The 15,801-nt window shown below is 36.2% G+C and overlaps 1 protein-coding gene across 2 annotated transcripts in view; it reads right to left on the reverse strand.

The window, feature by feature from the left end:
• Positions 1 to 15,801, reverse strand: part of DTNBP1 (dystrobrevin binding protein 1) — a 72,673-nt gene that overhangs the window by 32,610 nt on the left and 24,262 nt on the right. For both annotated transcript variants that reach the window (XM_013190274.3, XM_066992090.1), the window contains exon 7: positions 10,708 to 10,730. In XM_013190274.3, coding sequence (XP_013045728.1) covers positions 10,708 to 10,730 — 23 coding nt within the window. The remainder of the gene's footprint in view (positions 1 to 10,707; positions 10,731 to 15,801) is intronic.

Below are 15,801 nucleotides of genomic sequence, written 5' to 3' on the forward strand. Positions count from 1 at the left end.
TTCATTTCATTTTCCATTAGCTTGGCAAATGAGCCTGGCGAATAATAAAGATAATAAAGTTCCACCTACGTGAATTCTTCTGAGTATTGTCAGTGGCTCCCGGAGATGACATGGCAGTAAGAAATAAGCAAGTAAACAGAAGCACAGCACCGGTCAAGTGAACCCTCCAGTTACCAAGCAGCTCCCCTGATGTGCATCTTCATTGATGTAGAACAAAGAGCGATGCTCGGAGCCTGCTTTTTCAAGGCAGTAACACCGCGACTGCCAGTTTTCAATGGGTCACTCGTACACAGATGCATGCACATTGATGCTCCAGCTCCCTGCCTTTCCAGAACCTGAACGTGAGCTATCAGCAGCTGTGGTACACCAGAATGCATGCATGTATTTGGGAAGATACCACATGCGGCTAAATAAAGGGGTGGTGGAAAGGGAGAAAGCTTTGCAGGGGGTTATAAGCCTGTGACATGCAGTTACAGCATGTATCTCATTTGACAGAGAGCTGGAATCATTTCCAAATGATTTAGAAACGAGAAAAAGGTACAGAGGGGTTCTGATTTTTTTTTTTTTAATTAGGCAATGTTCATGTGGATCTCCCCTCAAAGTATTTTTCCTTAGCATGGCTTAGCTCAGATACCCTATAAACCAGCTTACATACTATTCTTACTTACATATAAAATATTAAAAACCTCAAATGTATTTTTTTAATACATTAGGGGCAATCTTACCTTCTGAAAATTGCATTTTTGTATCTCATATCCAGACTACATGTTCATTAAAAATTCAGATAATATTTATGCAGTTAAAAAATGTATATAGAAACAGCACATTACTGTGAATCTGTGGTTACAGCGATGCTACTGTTACACAACAGTGTAATTCTGCTTCAAAAATTGTAAGGCATAGCTCAGAATTTGGCCTGCATTACCTCTTCCATTTAGGAAGATACTCAGTGCTGCTCGGAACTATGATAGCCATAACGACTCCTTTCACTCTTCTTTAAAGATATCACATTTTAGACAGCTTCTGATGACAATTTTCAAAATAGAGTACAGGCGGAAGGAAATTATATAACATATACTGCTCAAATCCTCAGCATTAGGGGAAAAATTACCAAGAGTGTACAGGCCTACAAAACTCAGGTTTTGTTTCGCTGGTGAAAATAACACCAAAAATATTAATGGGAAAGATTAAAAAGAAAAACATAATCACAAGATAATCCTGCCTTCAGTCTGTACTTCAGTAATTAAAGAATGAATTCCAGTTAGCACAGCAGACATAATAGGCTTCTATTTTTCCCCCCACATCAATCGCTTAAGCATTACAGACAACTAAAATATCACACTCTTAAACGTTTTATTTTCCACATAAACTAAGTATGATAGAACTTGTGTTCCCATGAAATTTATTCCTATCATCTAAATGGCTAGCTATTCATCCTGGCAACAGCCACAGAAAATCTTTATTGTTATATTGGCCTCCTCCACTCCATACAGAAAACAGGATTCGGCAAAGGCTGACTCCAACACAGGGCCAAATTCTGCTGAAGCCAACAGGAGGTGTACGTGCACATCCAAGAGCCCTCATATTTTTAGCTGTAGTGATGTCAAAATTGTTGTGACGTGTCTGACCTCTGAAAGGGCTTTTGACTTAGTGTAACACTAGAATGCAGAGAGAGTAAAATTCAAGAAAAAAATGAAAGCCACACAAACATATCAAAATTAAAAAAAATATATTGAAAGAATAAACTCACTCCCTCAAAATACAAAGCAACATAAGACAGGATGAAAGAGTATTAAGTGTCACATAAAAAAAAACCACAAGATTCTCTAAAAATACATGCAGATGAAGCAGAATTACAAAGAAAATAAAAAAGTGTCCTTCCCCTCCCCTTTCCCCCAGTCATAATTAGGATTAAAAAAACTGACAAAGACAAGGTTTCTGAGATATCTGGAACACTAGCATTCTCTGGATTATATTAACTCATTGAATACTACTTTCAGGTGACAGCCATCACATAAAATAAAATCCTGAAATCTAAGCAAACAGATCACAAACAAACAAACAGCAGCATCACACCTGTAGTGCTCAAAGTTACATTACAGCCTAAACACACAACAAGCAAAAAGTAAAAAAAAAAAATAAAGCATTAAACCAGAAATGGTTTGGAGTGGAATAAGTAACCAGAACAAGAAGAACTATCTTTGATCAGCTGAGTTGCAAGAACACACAGTATTTGCTCCAAGGATGGGTAACAATCTAATTTGTTCATAAATAACCTGTTATCTGTAGAGCATCCTTTTCTAAACATTAGATTTCCTTTATAAATTGTTCTCTATTTGCAGCTTTGAACATTCAGACCAATCTGTGATGTACGTAACAAATTTGGAAGTGGCTACCATTTCACGATTGACTAAGGTCCACCCAAGCCTGTATTGCCGCTATTAAGGAAGCCCTATTTTTCCCTCACTAGTTGAAAACTTAACAAAAATGGGAGAAGGGTAAATAATTTTCAGTCTGATATCCAGTTGACCGTGTAGCCCCCCTTCCACCAAATCATAATGGGAAATAACGTCCTGATGTAGTGATTCAAGCTCAAAACGTAGACATTTTTTCCTATGGCTTAAGCAGACTTCAAGATTTTTTTCCATTGAAACGTAGACTATTTCTGGCATAGAAAATATTGTCTGTCCCTAAGACCTGACATTTTTAGACTTTAACCTATTAGGTAACAAATATAGTTGTAGTCTTCTGCAAAATAAATGTATACTTAAGATACTATCCATTGTAGTTTGCTTCACCCCAGTCACAGTATTTAATCTAGCAAACATTTTGTTCACTTGTCAAAGGCAGCTAATTAAATTTCAGCTACACCTACTATTCAATACAATGGTGGTGTCAATTCCCAAAAAAAGTCATATTCAGGGGGTTTGCTGGTTTTGACTGGGGCAGAGTTAATTTCCATCAGAGCAGCTTGCATGGTGCAATGCTGCATGTTTGTGATGAAAGCAGTGTTCACGACGTAGCAGTGCCTCAGCTGTTGCAGAGCAGTGCTTACACAGCATCAAGGCCTTTTCTGCCACGCTGCCCTGCCAGCAAGGAGCGCATAACCGGGGAGAGGACTGAGCCAGGCTGGCTGACCCCTGAGGACCAAAAAGATATTCCATACCATTTAGCATCATGCTCAACAATAAATGCTGGGGGACATCTGGAGGTATGGTGCATGTCTTCCCAAGTAGCCATTACACACGATGAAGCCTTGCTCTCCTGGAACTGGCTGAGCATCTGCCCTGCAAGGAATTCATTCACTACTTCCCATTGTTTTGCTTTGCCCACATGTGCAACTTTTGCTTTACCTATTGAACTGTCCTTACCTCACACAAATTTTTATTGCTTTTACCCTTCTGATTCTCTTCCCCATCCCAATGGGGGCTGTGTGGGGCTTAGCTGCCTACTGTGTTAAACCACAACAGGAGGACAGCAGAGACAAGCAATCACTTGCTTGCACACATGCAGTCTCTACCAAGACAGAAAATTTAGGACTTTTGCTGTTATTGGGTATGTATTCATATATGGAACGAGTTTTAAAATTGGACCATAAAGTCTGATAACTCAGCCAGATGGAATCAGATGCTTGCAACTCAGGACCATCTACTTGTGCGCTAGGGAGACAGCCATTTGCAAAGCTTTTACATCGCCACTGGTGGTGGTGTCTGCCCTGCTGAGAGAGATTCAAGTATCTATAACACAGGATGAAAAACAGTGAAAGATCAAGAGTAAATCTCCCTTTCTCTATTTTTCCCCCTTCTGTCTTTCCTTCTTTCTTTTTTTTTCAAAGCCTTGTCCATAGCTATATCAAAGACAGAAAAAAAGTGGACAGAATTTACAAGTAGCTAGATCTCTGACTTTAAAAAGTGTCCTGAGACTTAAACAGATATGAGAGTCTGAAAACACAGAGAGAGTCTGAAAAATGAAAATACAAACAGGAAAATCAAATGCAAGGTAGCTATAAGGACGCTTTATCATTTGGTTTTATTTTCCATCTGTCTTATCCTATTACAGCATAATGGAAGACTTAAGTAGTTAAACTCATTTGTCTTTCACTCAAGGTTTGTCTAGAAGAGACCGCGTCTCATACCATTCAATTCTCAAGAGAACAGTTATTACATATGGGAGTCCTGATCAATTCTTACAACAGACAATACAGAACATCCAAAGTTACAAGGCTTGATGGGATGGGAAAGAAGCTGGTAACATGCATTTTTAGCTAAAAATTTTTCGGAGTATTTTCAGCTCACAGCAAAATAATGAAAAAAAATCTGAAACCTGAATATGTTTGAAAATTTTAACTCCAAATTAGCTTTATGACAACAGAATTAAGCAATTGTTTTCCAAATGTTTTCTGGTATGCCAAAATAAGAGTTGTCCCCTTTTACATCTGTGATACAAGTCTTAAGTATTGATATTTTTGACCATGGTCACCTAAATAAAGTCTAAAACAATCAGGAAACATTCAGGAAGTACTACTAGCAGAAGCATTGCCTATCTCTTGCGGCCTGTTTTAGAAGCAGCACCCAAACAACCAAGATACCCTTCCTCCCCTATTCAACGAAGTAACTGAAATGAAAAACCCCAAAATACATTGCATCTGCTAGACTATATGAAGATTCGGAAAACATTGTTGATTTTGATAGCCATCAGAGGCCAGTGTGATAAAGAAGATCCCCAAACAAGAAGAAAAATTAATTTGACACAATTATCTGTTGAGATGAGTACTTTCCCTCTCCCCCGCCCAAAAAAAAGAGGACTGGAAAAATGCAAATTCAACAGAAGCATCTTAGATTATGAAGGAGCATGACAAAACATCCATATTTCATATGTGACCCAATGACAGAACCTAGAAGAGAAAAGCAAGAAAAAAATACATCTTTTCTTCCCCATCCTCTTTCTCAGAAAGTATTTTGACAAAACTTTAAAAAAATTATCAGGGCCTATTTGGGAGTGATCTCTGATGCACAGAGCTGGAAACATATTTTTTTGTACTGTAAACAGAAGTGCTGAAAATGATCATATGACCAGCTTCCCTAAGCTTGAATGAAACTAATCCTGTTAAAGCTTAGAAATATCCATGACTCAGTAGCCAAAGCCGCATGCATATCTGCCCTTACAAAGTTTCTGACACTTTTCATTGTCGAAAAGTGCTGCGTTACTGATTTCTAAATGGCCTCTATTGCTTACTTTTCTTTCCAGAAACATAACTCAAAACATTTCATCCTATACCTTTTGTTTGTTTTTATTTAATAGAGACTTTCAGAAGCAATTTTTAAATCTATCATTGGATGAAGTCTGAAGTAAACTCAGTAACGTAAGTTATTACCATTGTGTAATTTAGACTATTTTTATCTGTTTTTTTTCCCCAGTATCTATCTCATCGCTCTGCTCCACTCATCCATCTTTTAAAGAGGTTTACAGTATTCTGTAAACATTTACTATACAGTCATGGCTGCACTAAGAGAAAAGTGATGTTAACTTTAGAACAAGCAAACAAAAAAAAAAAACACACACAAATTGTACCATGTCTCTAAAAGGACAGTGGAATGATTTCAAATCTCAGTGCAGTCATAAATGCACTATATGTCAAGAATTACAAAAAAAAAAAAAACAAACACATTTGCTATATAATTTTTAGTTTCTCAGCTGTAGGAATGAAAATTATATGCTCTTCCCTTTCAAAACCATCAAAGAGTAAAATACATCAAAGACTAAGAACAAATACACACACAGATATAGTCTAAAATAAATTCTGTATTTCAAGAAATTGCCAAGATCCGTTTGTTTAAGCAACCAGAACAGGGCAGCACAGGGTATAATCCAGCTCCTGAAAGTGGTTCTCTGAACACTGGAATTGATGCGTACTAGGAAGAAACTGGCAGGCTACATCATGTGCCATACCCAGTGTTTTCATCCATAAACCCATCAGCTTTGACAAAGCTCTCTGAAAGATAATTTACTAAAAAACAGGAAACATGACCAGCTTTGAGATATTTTGTCCCATTGCATACTCACTTCAGATATACCAATGCCAGATCTGCTGGGACATCAGCCACCCCCTGCCTTATTCACATAGATGCTTCTTAGAAAGAAGCAGGAAAGCTTCTAACCTTCACTTTCTCAGCATCACAGATTACTAAATACGATATGCTTACATTTTTATAGAAAACCTCTGCAGTTGAAAGAAAAGAGTCTGGAGAGGTTTGTCCTGACCTTGTACACTACAGGTACAGGAAACAACAAAGGAGAAAGTCTGGCCCTGAAAATAGTCTTAAAGCAAAAGGAAGAGAAGAATAACAAAATCCATTTTTCATGACAGAAGAGAGTACAATCTGTAGTACAAATGTGAACAAAGCGAGAAACAAATTCTAAAACAGTATCTCTGCTGACAAATACAGAAATCATTCATAACTTAATATATTGTTTTGTACTTGTTCCATGCTACTTAAAGGTAATAACATCAACTACCAAGAACATTAGTGGATTGTCAATACTTTTCCATGGTGCAAACAGGTATATACACAGAGCTTTGCCTGAGCCTCTTCTTGATGACAGCTGGCATGCTCAAAGAAAATACTTTATAGGTCAATGAATCACCTCTTCATACCTTAGCACACACAGTAGGAAATGAAAACTGAAACAATTCTTTTCCTAGGTTATATAAAGGAATAATTTTGTTCATAAATGTTCATAAGGTCGCTCAAATTTACAGTGGTCCCATCCATACCAGATCTGTGTATCTGTATCTATTCATATTTATACCCACACAAAGCTCCTGGGAGAGATTGTTAAGCTGCCTATCTGCCTGTTTGTGAGCTAAACCTGCCTTGTCACAGCCTGTGGCAATACACAACCAGTATTTTTTCTGTGTTGTGGAATTATTGGGATGCATCCCTAAATTTAAGTTTTCAGTCCTGTGCTGTTTTGACCCTCAGACTATACTATTCGATTTGTCAATTCCAGTGAAACTTGCTTTCTATGCTGTGCAAGGCATGAAAACTCAGCAGCAGTGAATGTAAGAGGTGCATTTGGACACAGAAAAACAATCCTCTCTTTACCACTTCTAGCATACATATTAAAGAAATGTTTTTGTGATACTTAATTTCCGCACGTTCAGATAGAACAAACTTACACATTTACAATACGTGTTTTGATGTAAGACGTCCACCATCCTTAACCTAGAAGCCAATGCTTTTTAGTATGTATGCATTCTACTACACGAAGAGTAAGTTAATGTTATCAAAACTGGCATTTCTATTTTCTTTCATTGTAACACAAGTGAATGTACAGTGCTTTCTGCTGCGCATGTATTGAAAGATGCAAGTGTGTATAAAGGTAGCACATATATATTACTCAAAGATGCCTGTTATACACCAACTCAAAACCAAACCAAACCAAAAGAATAAAAAGATCCAAAAGATCTCTCTGGATCTGAGAAGGCAGGACTTCAATCAGCTAAATAAACTGCTTTCACATTGGTTGTCTTTGTTTGAGGACATAAGGGAACAAGAGTTTAAAAGACATCTCCAGCCTTCCTCCAATCTCAGTGCATGTTTCCTTTCCCTTTAACTCAGAAAATCTCAGAAGAATGACATTTAATTGATCTACATTCAGTAATTTCATGATGTATTTTTTATCAACTATTTAAACAACATTTCATTGTGCTGTTATTTTTATTTTCTATTCTACCTTGTTTCTAACTTTTCTGATTTTATTTTTTTCACCATGGGCCTGGAAGTAATCCATGTCCAGCGTCCACTCCCTTACTAATGAAAGCACGTCACTTCATGTTATCTTTCTCATAAACCTCTTGAGCTCCAGGTTAAATTCAATTAGATGACAGGAGCATAGTATATACTGGGTAGCATCTCCAGAACCTCTGGGCTCTGATAATTAGAACCATTCTTCTAATACCCAGCACAAATGTCCAAATACACCATTTGTAGAAGGTACTGACTGCCGCCTTCTCCCCTGCCCCCAAACCATAGTGCCCTGACTTTAAACAGCTCTTTGTTCCTGGCCCCTGTGCTGGCTATTTTATGGACAATGTTCAAGAGCACATTTCAGTTTGGACAGTTATTCAAGGATGAATTGGTTGAGGTTGTAGTCTATACTTGCAATATAAAATGTAAAGAATAATCTACACAACTTCTCCTTAATTAACCTATTTCAGTTGGAACCAACCTTTTTTGAATAAAGCAAACCAAAATTACATGCAATATTTAAGATAAGATCTTATGACTGCTTTGCACAGTGGTTCCTCATCTCATCCTTAAAATGTGTTAGGTAACATAACACTGTTACACTGGTAACTTAGACGTGCTCCCCAGCCTTTTCCTCCTGTGCCAGCAGTTCTAGGGCCATCTAATTAGCTTTTTCAGCTTGCTTTATCAATCAAAACCAAATGACGGATCATTTTCTGCACAAATCTAGAGAGCCTTGGAAGCAGCTTAAAAAAGAAACATGCAAGAAGGAGCCACCAGTTAGACTGGGCAAAGCTGCTACAGAACTGAAACATCTGTCACTCTGTAATCACGAATCCATCGTGAGGAGGAAGCTCTCACTTCCCTGCTTCTATTCAGCTAATGAAATGCATGCTGTGGTACTCAAAACTTGGCTGAAGTTACCCAAGGCCAGAAAAAGACTGACTGAGGCCAGTCTGTGATTCTAATTCACCACCCCCATTAACAATAAGAATTCAGAGTAGCATCAGATCTGAGAAAGTAGACAATATTTAAGAAACCATGAAAATCTCTGTCTTCCGAGTATGGATTTCCAATCAGCTATGCACACACTGTTAAGTATTTTAATCTCAGTTTCCTGGGATGTCAGACAAGACAGTACAAACTGTTCCCGCAGTTAAAATAAGGCACCTATTGTTAATTTTAAACCATATTGCTGCCGCCTTATAAAGAATTTAGACTTGTTTGACACAACTATTCTCAAAAACGTTAGCTATTACTTCTTTCTTTCTCTGATGCGTACGTTAGTTCAATGTACGAAAAAATACAGCAATTAGGCTGACGTTTCATTTCCATTTTTAAAGATTTGTCACCACGTTTGTGCTTTTCCAGCCTTCCATAGCTTCCACCAATTCTTTTGAGTACTGTAGAATAAATTTGATCAGTTGGTTTGAAAACATCCAGCAGACCCAGAGTACCCTCTAACCTGGCCTCTCCTTGTTACAGCGTGAGATCCTACTCCTTTGCCATTGATATTGACTGTGCTAGCCATGGATTGCATTTGAACTTTACAGTGAAGAAACAAACAAAGCCTTTGGCCTCTTTCTTGGAATCTTTGCAGTTTTTTTCCACTCTGTACTAAGTAAAAACCTCTTGGCTACCAAGACAAGCCTTCATAACTAGTACTGGAAATCTGTATCCATCTATATGAACCAGTTACTTAGTTTGGTATACACTTCAAGGTAAGTACACAGCTAACACCTTCCATTCACATGAAAATATTCATCTTTGTGAAATAATTTTAACATACAGCGTCACAAGAAGGTATTATCTCTATGGGGGAAGAAAAGAGAATCCAAGAGAAGTAACTTTGAAAACCATCCTCCTGATTTCTAGAAACTCATTTAAATCCCTTAATCAACACAAACAAGAATAACAGGATTCACTATTCTCCCAAGCATCAGGTACTACAAAGTAGCTGCCTTGCCACGGAACAGAACGAGCTTAGCATTATCGTTGGTTTTGTATTGAGCTAGTCTGTGTTGAAAGCTGTCAAATCAATGAAAAAAAAAGTTGTTATGGTAAGCTACAGATAAAGTGACATTTTACATAATCTGTGTTGCTTGTCTGTTAATGTTAGCTTTATCATTTTCCTTTTTTTAGCATTATGTAAGGATGAGATAGTAATGAACTGAAAAGGCAAAGAGGAATGAAGTTGATAGAAATTTCCAGCCCTTCTTTCAATTTGAAGAGACAATTAATTGGCATAAGTCAACGTACTTGACTTTGTTCTCATAAATAAAGACTAGTCACAAAGCCACAGTCACACCTTATTCAAAGCAAAAGATTATAGTAATTCTTAAGCTGATCATACATTAACATTAGTAGGTAGACTAAGCCTGAATTTAAAATTTACTGAAAATGGTAATGTGTTCCACCTACGCATCACAGTACAAAGCAATAATACGTGACAGAGTTCCTAGCCATTGCATATTGTTTAGGACAGATATGCATATGTATCATCATTTATATCCAACAGGTTGAGCCAAAAAAAAATGTATTTGTCTGATGTAACATAATACTGTGAAAATATCCTAGAACAGCTAGACAAAAGTCTAACAAGTAACAGCCTGCAACACATGTTAAAAAACATTCATGCTAGAAATGACAGTTAACAGAAGACGACTAAGCTCTTAACTTCCAAAACTGAAGACCAAGGGAGAGACTTGAATTAGATGCCAAATCTCTGAAACCTGTCTAAAACAACAGTAGCCTCTGTGTTCTTCCTATGATTATGACTCTCCCAAAGAAACCAGTAGCAAGAACAGGTAAACTGAAAAAGAAAGCCTGCTGGGTTTGAAATAACATTCACATTATCAAATGCAGAACTGGAACAGCTCCTTATTAGTTTAATTTAGCACAAGAATTGCCATAATTCTTACAAATATTCAAGTAGAAAATGAAAAACAGGATTTACCTTTGAAGGTCTCGAGTTCCTTCCTGTTGGAGAAAAGCAGAATACAAAAAAAATAAAATATTAGAATAACTAAGACTCATTAAAAGATTAAAAGCAAAGAATTTGAGAATCACATTTGTAAGGGTAATACTATTAAGTGTGCTTACCTAAATCAATCTTGATCAACCTGTTTAGAAATTAGGCTACCACATATTCATAAATATGTGTAATTATACAAGTATTGCATTTTTATATCTATCCACATAATTTCTAAATACACTGTTACAAAAATCACCAAGACTTCTTAAGGCTTCAGATACTAAAACATCTATTGCTTAGCAGAGCTTTGCCAGTGTATAGCTTAGTAAGTAACAATCAGTGCTCCATTTTCACCAATGCTGTTCGAAATTCTTTTGGCAGCTGCGAAGGACAAGAATTTACAACTTCATTTGCTCAATTACAACACACTTTAAGGTCAAGAGAAGCACACAGGGACATTCCTCAAAGGAGAGGATTTTAAAATACGAAAAGTGACAGATAACACATTACTCAGGTACCAGAAAGCTAAGAAATCAACAGCAACTCTATTTTATTTCCTTCACACCAGGCCACATTCCACTTTCAGTTGTGAAGCAATTTTGAATGCAAAGCATATAGGTAAGAGAAATAAGTTTCCTTGTTTTCGGGAAATTGCAAAATGCTCTATTTGCCATTGTTACAAAGTAGTGATTTATCATGAATTTAGAGACGAAAGAAGAATCTAGGTAATAGCTTAAATAAGGCTGAATGCTGGCCTTTTCCTTACAAAAATACAATGAACATCTTTTCAGCCTATGCCTTGCAGACTTCAGTCCCATACACATAATAAGCCTAGTTAAATCCCGAATTTTGAATGCAAAAGTGATTTTAAGTAAAATAAAACAGAATATCTGAACTAACAGTTCTCCGGATAAATGCTTCTACTCACTACCCACAGATGAATACATATGCTTCAGTCATTACTGGGTCACCTACAATATAGGCTTTTTCACAGTACATATGCTATACCATAATAATTCCTTCTCCTCCCTAACAGATGATGCACTTCAGTATTTATTCTTGCATTGACAACAGATAAAGCTATTTTAAACCTGAAGCTATTTTCCAGGCAGGATAAAGTATTCCAAAGGCAGCGAGAGAATGCATTTACCTCCACATTTCCAGTGAACATCCCGATTTTGTCACCAAATGTCCAACATAGATCTCTGAAAGAATGTGTGCTTTACCAGGAAATAAGCTACCACATAAGTTACAGCAGCAAAGCCTGAATTCTAACTTCCTGTGAATATCTATTACTCTTCCTGCTTCTCCTCCATCCATTTCTCAATCTAGTAATTCCCTTTTTTACCAGAGAAAAAAAGCTACTTCACAACACCTATGATTTGCAGGTTGATATGTTCATATTTTTTTCCTATCTTGTGTACTTTAAATATAAATACAAAATTCTTAAACACTCAACTTGTATTCCTTATGTTTAAATAATGGCATACTACTCGACAAAACAATCACAGGAAATGCATATTTTCCACATACTGAAACAAAAACCATACTGAGGAAACATCTTGTGAATTTAAGAGGAAAAACCTACACTAGTTGCTCCTAAAACCAAGAGGTCTTATGCCACTTGTCTCCAAAAAGGAACACAAAACAATTACTGTCATTGTGTTCAAATATACTAGCAAACAAGATGGTAATAGAGTAACCAACTGACAGCACTATTCAATGCTTTTATCTTAAAACCCAGAATTGTACCTTTCAAAATCCAACTAACCATTTTAGGGTTGACCCATTAGGGTGCTGACACTATAACCACATACATAATAGACATTCGTTAGGAAAGCTGGAAATGAATAGTCAACCAGACCCTTTTTTAGATTATGTATCTCTGAAAAAAAAAAAATCTACTATTAGCATATAGTAAAACTAAAGATTTGGAATTTAAGAATCTGCATTTCCTAGTATCCTCATAGCAACTCAGATCCAGACTAATGATCCTTTATATTCTAGACAACACAAATCAATCATGTCTTGTGGTTTCTCTTAACATCCTAAATAAAAGACATGTTCAAAAATATATCTTAAAAAACATGCTAAATGAAAATATGCTCTGCATTAGCAATGAATATGGTCCTTTTTAAATCAAATTATTCAAATAAAAATTTTAAATTTTTAAAATTTCAATCCTAAATCTTGTTCATTATTTGCTTTGGTAAGAATCAGACACTAAATTTAAAGTGGAAAGGAGACTATGACTTGCAAAAACACTGGAAAAACAGTTAGCTTCAGATTAAATCAACACATTTACTAGAAGAATAATTACAGAATTCTAGACATATGTACACAAAAAATGTACTACAATATGTTTGTTTCTCTTTCTCTGTGTAAGTAAATAATTTTTTATTTAGTCATAAATTGGCAGGAAGAAAAAACAAGCATCAGATACATCTTCTCTATGAAGGCAGAGACAAAAATCATCTGCAGAAGTAAATACAGTGAAGTCGCATTAAGAAAGAAACTATATATTTGGAATACACACAGTCTGTAAAGGAAAAAGCAGATTGGGTAATTAAAACAACAACAAAAAAAAAGATGAAACTGGAAAAAGAGTTCCAGAAAACAGTCTTTTAAAAATTAAGTTAAAAGGCAAACGGGGGAAAAACTTGCACTGGATCAGGCTTGGATGAGTAGGTAGGACTGCTGCCTCTTATTTTAGGTCTTACCACATTAAATTACCAGCTTTGATGCTACATATTACATTTTTGTATTTGTTTTCCTTTTACTTTAAATCGCTCATTCTTTGAGATCATATTTTCTATTAGGTTTATACAAAAGCTACAGCAAAAGAGCTCGGTCTTTGACAGTTTACTAACAACATCATACTAGTAGACAAAAGTGCAGTATAATGAATCATCTCAGCAGAGGAGTTCTGTCAACTGCTCCAGCTCACAAGTCTTTTATCCTATGCATATTTTTTGTACGAAAAAGCTAGCCTTTTTCCCTATCCTATTTGTCTACATAATTTAAGGCAATTGAAAGCTTTTCATATAAAAATGCTGTTGGATTTCAGAATTTTTGCTACCCCCCAAGCAAATAAAGGGCAACAATTGTCAGAAAGTTGCACACAGTTGCATAAGCCTGGTTTTTGCACTTCAAGATAATACTCAGGTGAGGAAAGAGATGGTATTCAGGTATAGTTTAATGCTAGCATAACAGATACTAATCAGGTTCTCATTCCCTTCTGAGCATGATGGCTGCAGGTAAATTTTAAGATAAACCCCTCTATGCACCATGTCCAAAGAGGCACAGCTAATATTTATCTCATGGTTCAAAACAATCAAGAGCAATGAAATGAAAGCACTGTAACCCAAGAGACTGTGGAGAATTTCTCTGAAACATCCTATCAAAAAATTAAGACCTGAGCCAGAAGTACAGAGGAAAAAGATGTATACAGACACTGATAAAATACAGTACCCCATTTTAGTCTGACGTATCCCTTTCATATAAATTTTTACTTGCAGAACTACAATAAATTCTGAAATGAATTAAAACTGTAGTGTATGGAAACACTGTCAAGACAGGACGTATCCTCTGAATTACTACTTGTAAGTTACCCTGGAATGTTCTAATGAAAATGTTGTCAAGTGGTCTTAACTTCCTCATTTACAGAAAAGTTGAGCTTCAGGGTTTGTGGTGAGAATATATAATTTCAGAGATTACAGGCGAAGAAGACTCTATAAAATATATTAGTAGTCCCACACAGTAACTCATGTGAGCACAACGTACAAAACCAGTTAGAAGGCAAATACAAATTCCCAATTACCTTCTCATTCCCTTAAATGTCTCACTGCACTCTTGGATTAACCCTGCCTTATTCACTGAGAAGAAGAGATAGGAGGAAGATAATTCTATCGGATACCGCTGGTAAACAAGAATAAATCCAGAAATAGGAATATGGGAGGAGAAGGAAAAGAAAGAGTCGGAAGGCAAGTAAGGATCAGAGACAAATGATTGCTGAAAGCTTCCAGCTTCACAAACTAGAACTGCCTGTGAAGATACAGACAAGAATTAAAGTCCTGGAGATCTTTAAATTCAAGTTACATAGATATCACATCATTCCTCCAAAATCACGCCTTGTAGCTTTGATTCAACTTGACCAGAAATTAATATGGCAGATTCTTAGAAGTGTTTTTGTTTGGTTTTGTTTGTTGTTTTGTTTTCATAAACAAAACTTTAACAGAATGGGAAGAGAGTATTAAAGTATCTAGCTTAAGAGCTTACTCATCACCTAGCAGTCTTAAAACTTTGGTGAAAACAAGGAACATTCACCCCATTACATTGTTGCTACCCAGCTGAGGAATAGAATGTCACCACAAAAACACGCATCTTGTTGTACATTTGCACATTGTTTTGCACATTGTTTTGAGCAGGTACCCATAAGGGAAATTCTCAAAGATATAAATAGCAGATTAAATGCTGTCAGCTCAAAGCTTTGAAATGCTTCTGTAAGGGGATCATCCAGTGCCTAGCTGTCACCTGTAAATGATGAAGAATTATCAGCAATTCCTTGGCTACTTGGTTCATTACAAATTCTTATTTATATTCTTTAAACAATGGCATTTCAAAAGACTGAGACTATTCTCTGTATCACCTCAATTTAACAAATGTCATCACTAATCACAAAATATTTACCATATGATCCCAATCCACAGAATCAATGATAAACACCGAGCCAAATAAGAATGTAGATTAGAAAACTAATAATCCAGTCTAGTCAAAACCATCCTGCTTTAAGTTACTCAAATCAATGGGAATTTTGATTGTTCAACAAAAGCAAGAAAAGGTTCTCGGATTCTACTGTACCTTGCAATGGGCTGTAACACTAAGATTAATTTTCCAAATGCAATAAAACACTAGGGAATTCAGTTAAATAACTAGAAAGCACAGAAACACCAAGTTCTTTGCAATGATGACAGCAGGCAGAATTGACATTTCCATATTTTATCTCCATGGAAAGAGTAGGCAGATAAGAAAGCAACAAAGTCATAAATGAATGTCAGGAATGCTTTATAGCACGAA

Source organism: Anser cygnoides, chromosome 2 (assembly GCF_040182565.1).
Source record: "Anser cygnoides isolate HZ-2024a breed goose chromosome 2, Taihu_goose_T2T_genome, whole genome shotgun sequence".
NCBI classification, from domain to species: Eukaryota; Metazoa; Chordata; class Aves; order Anseriformes; family Anatidae; genus Anser; species Anser cygnoides.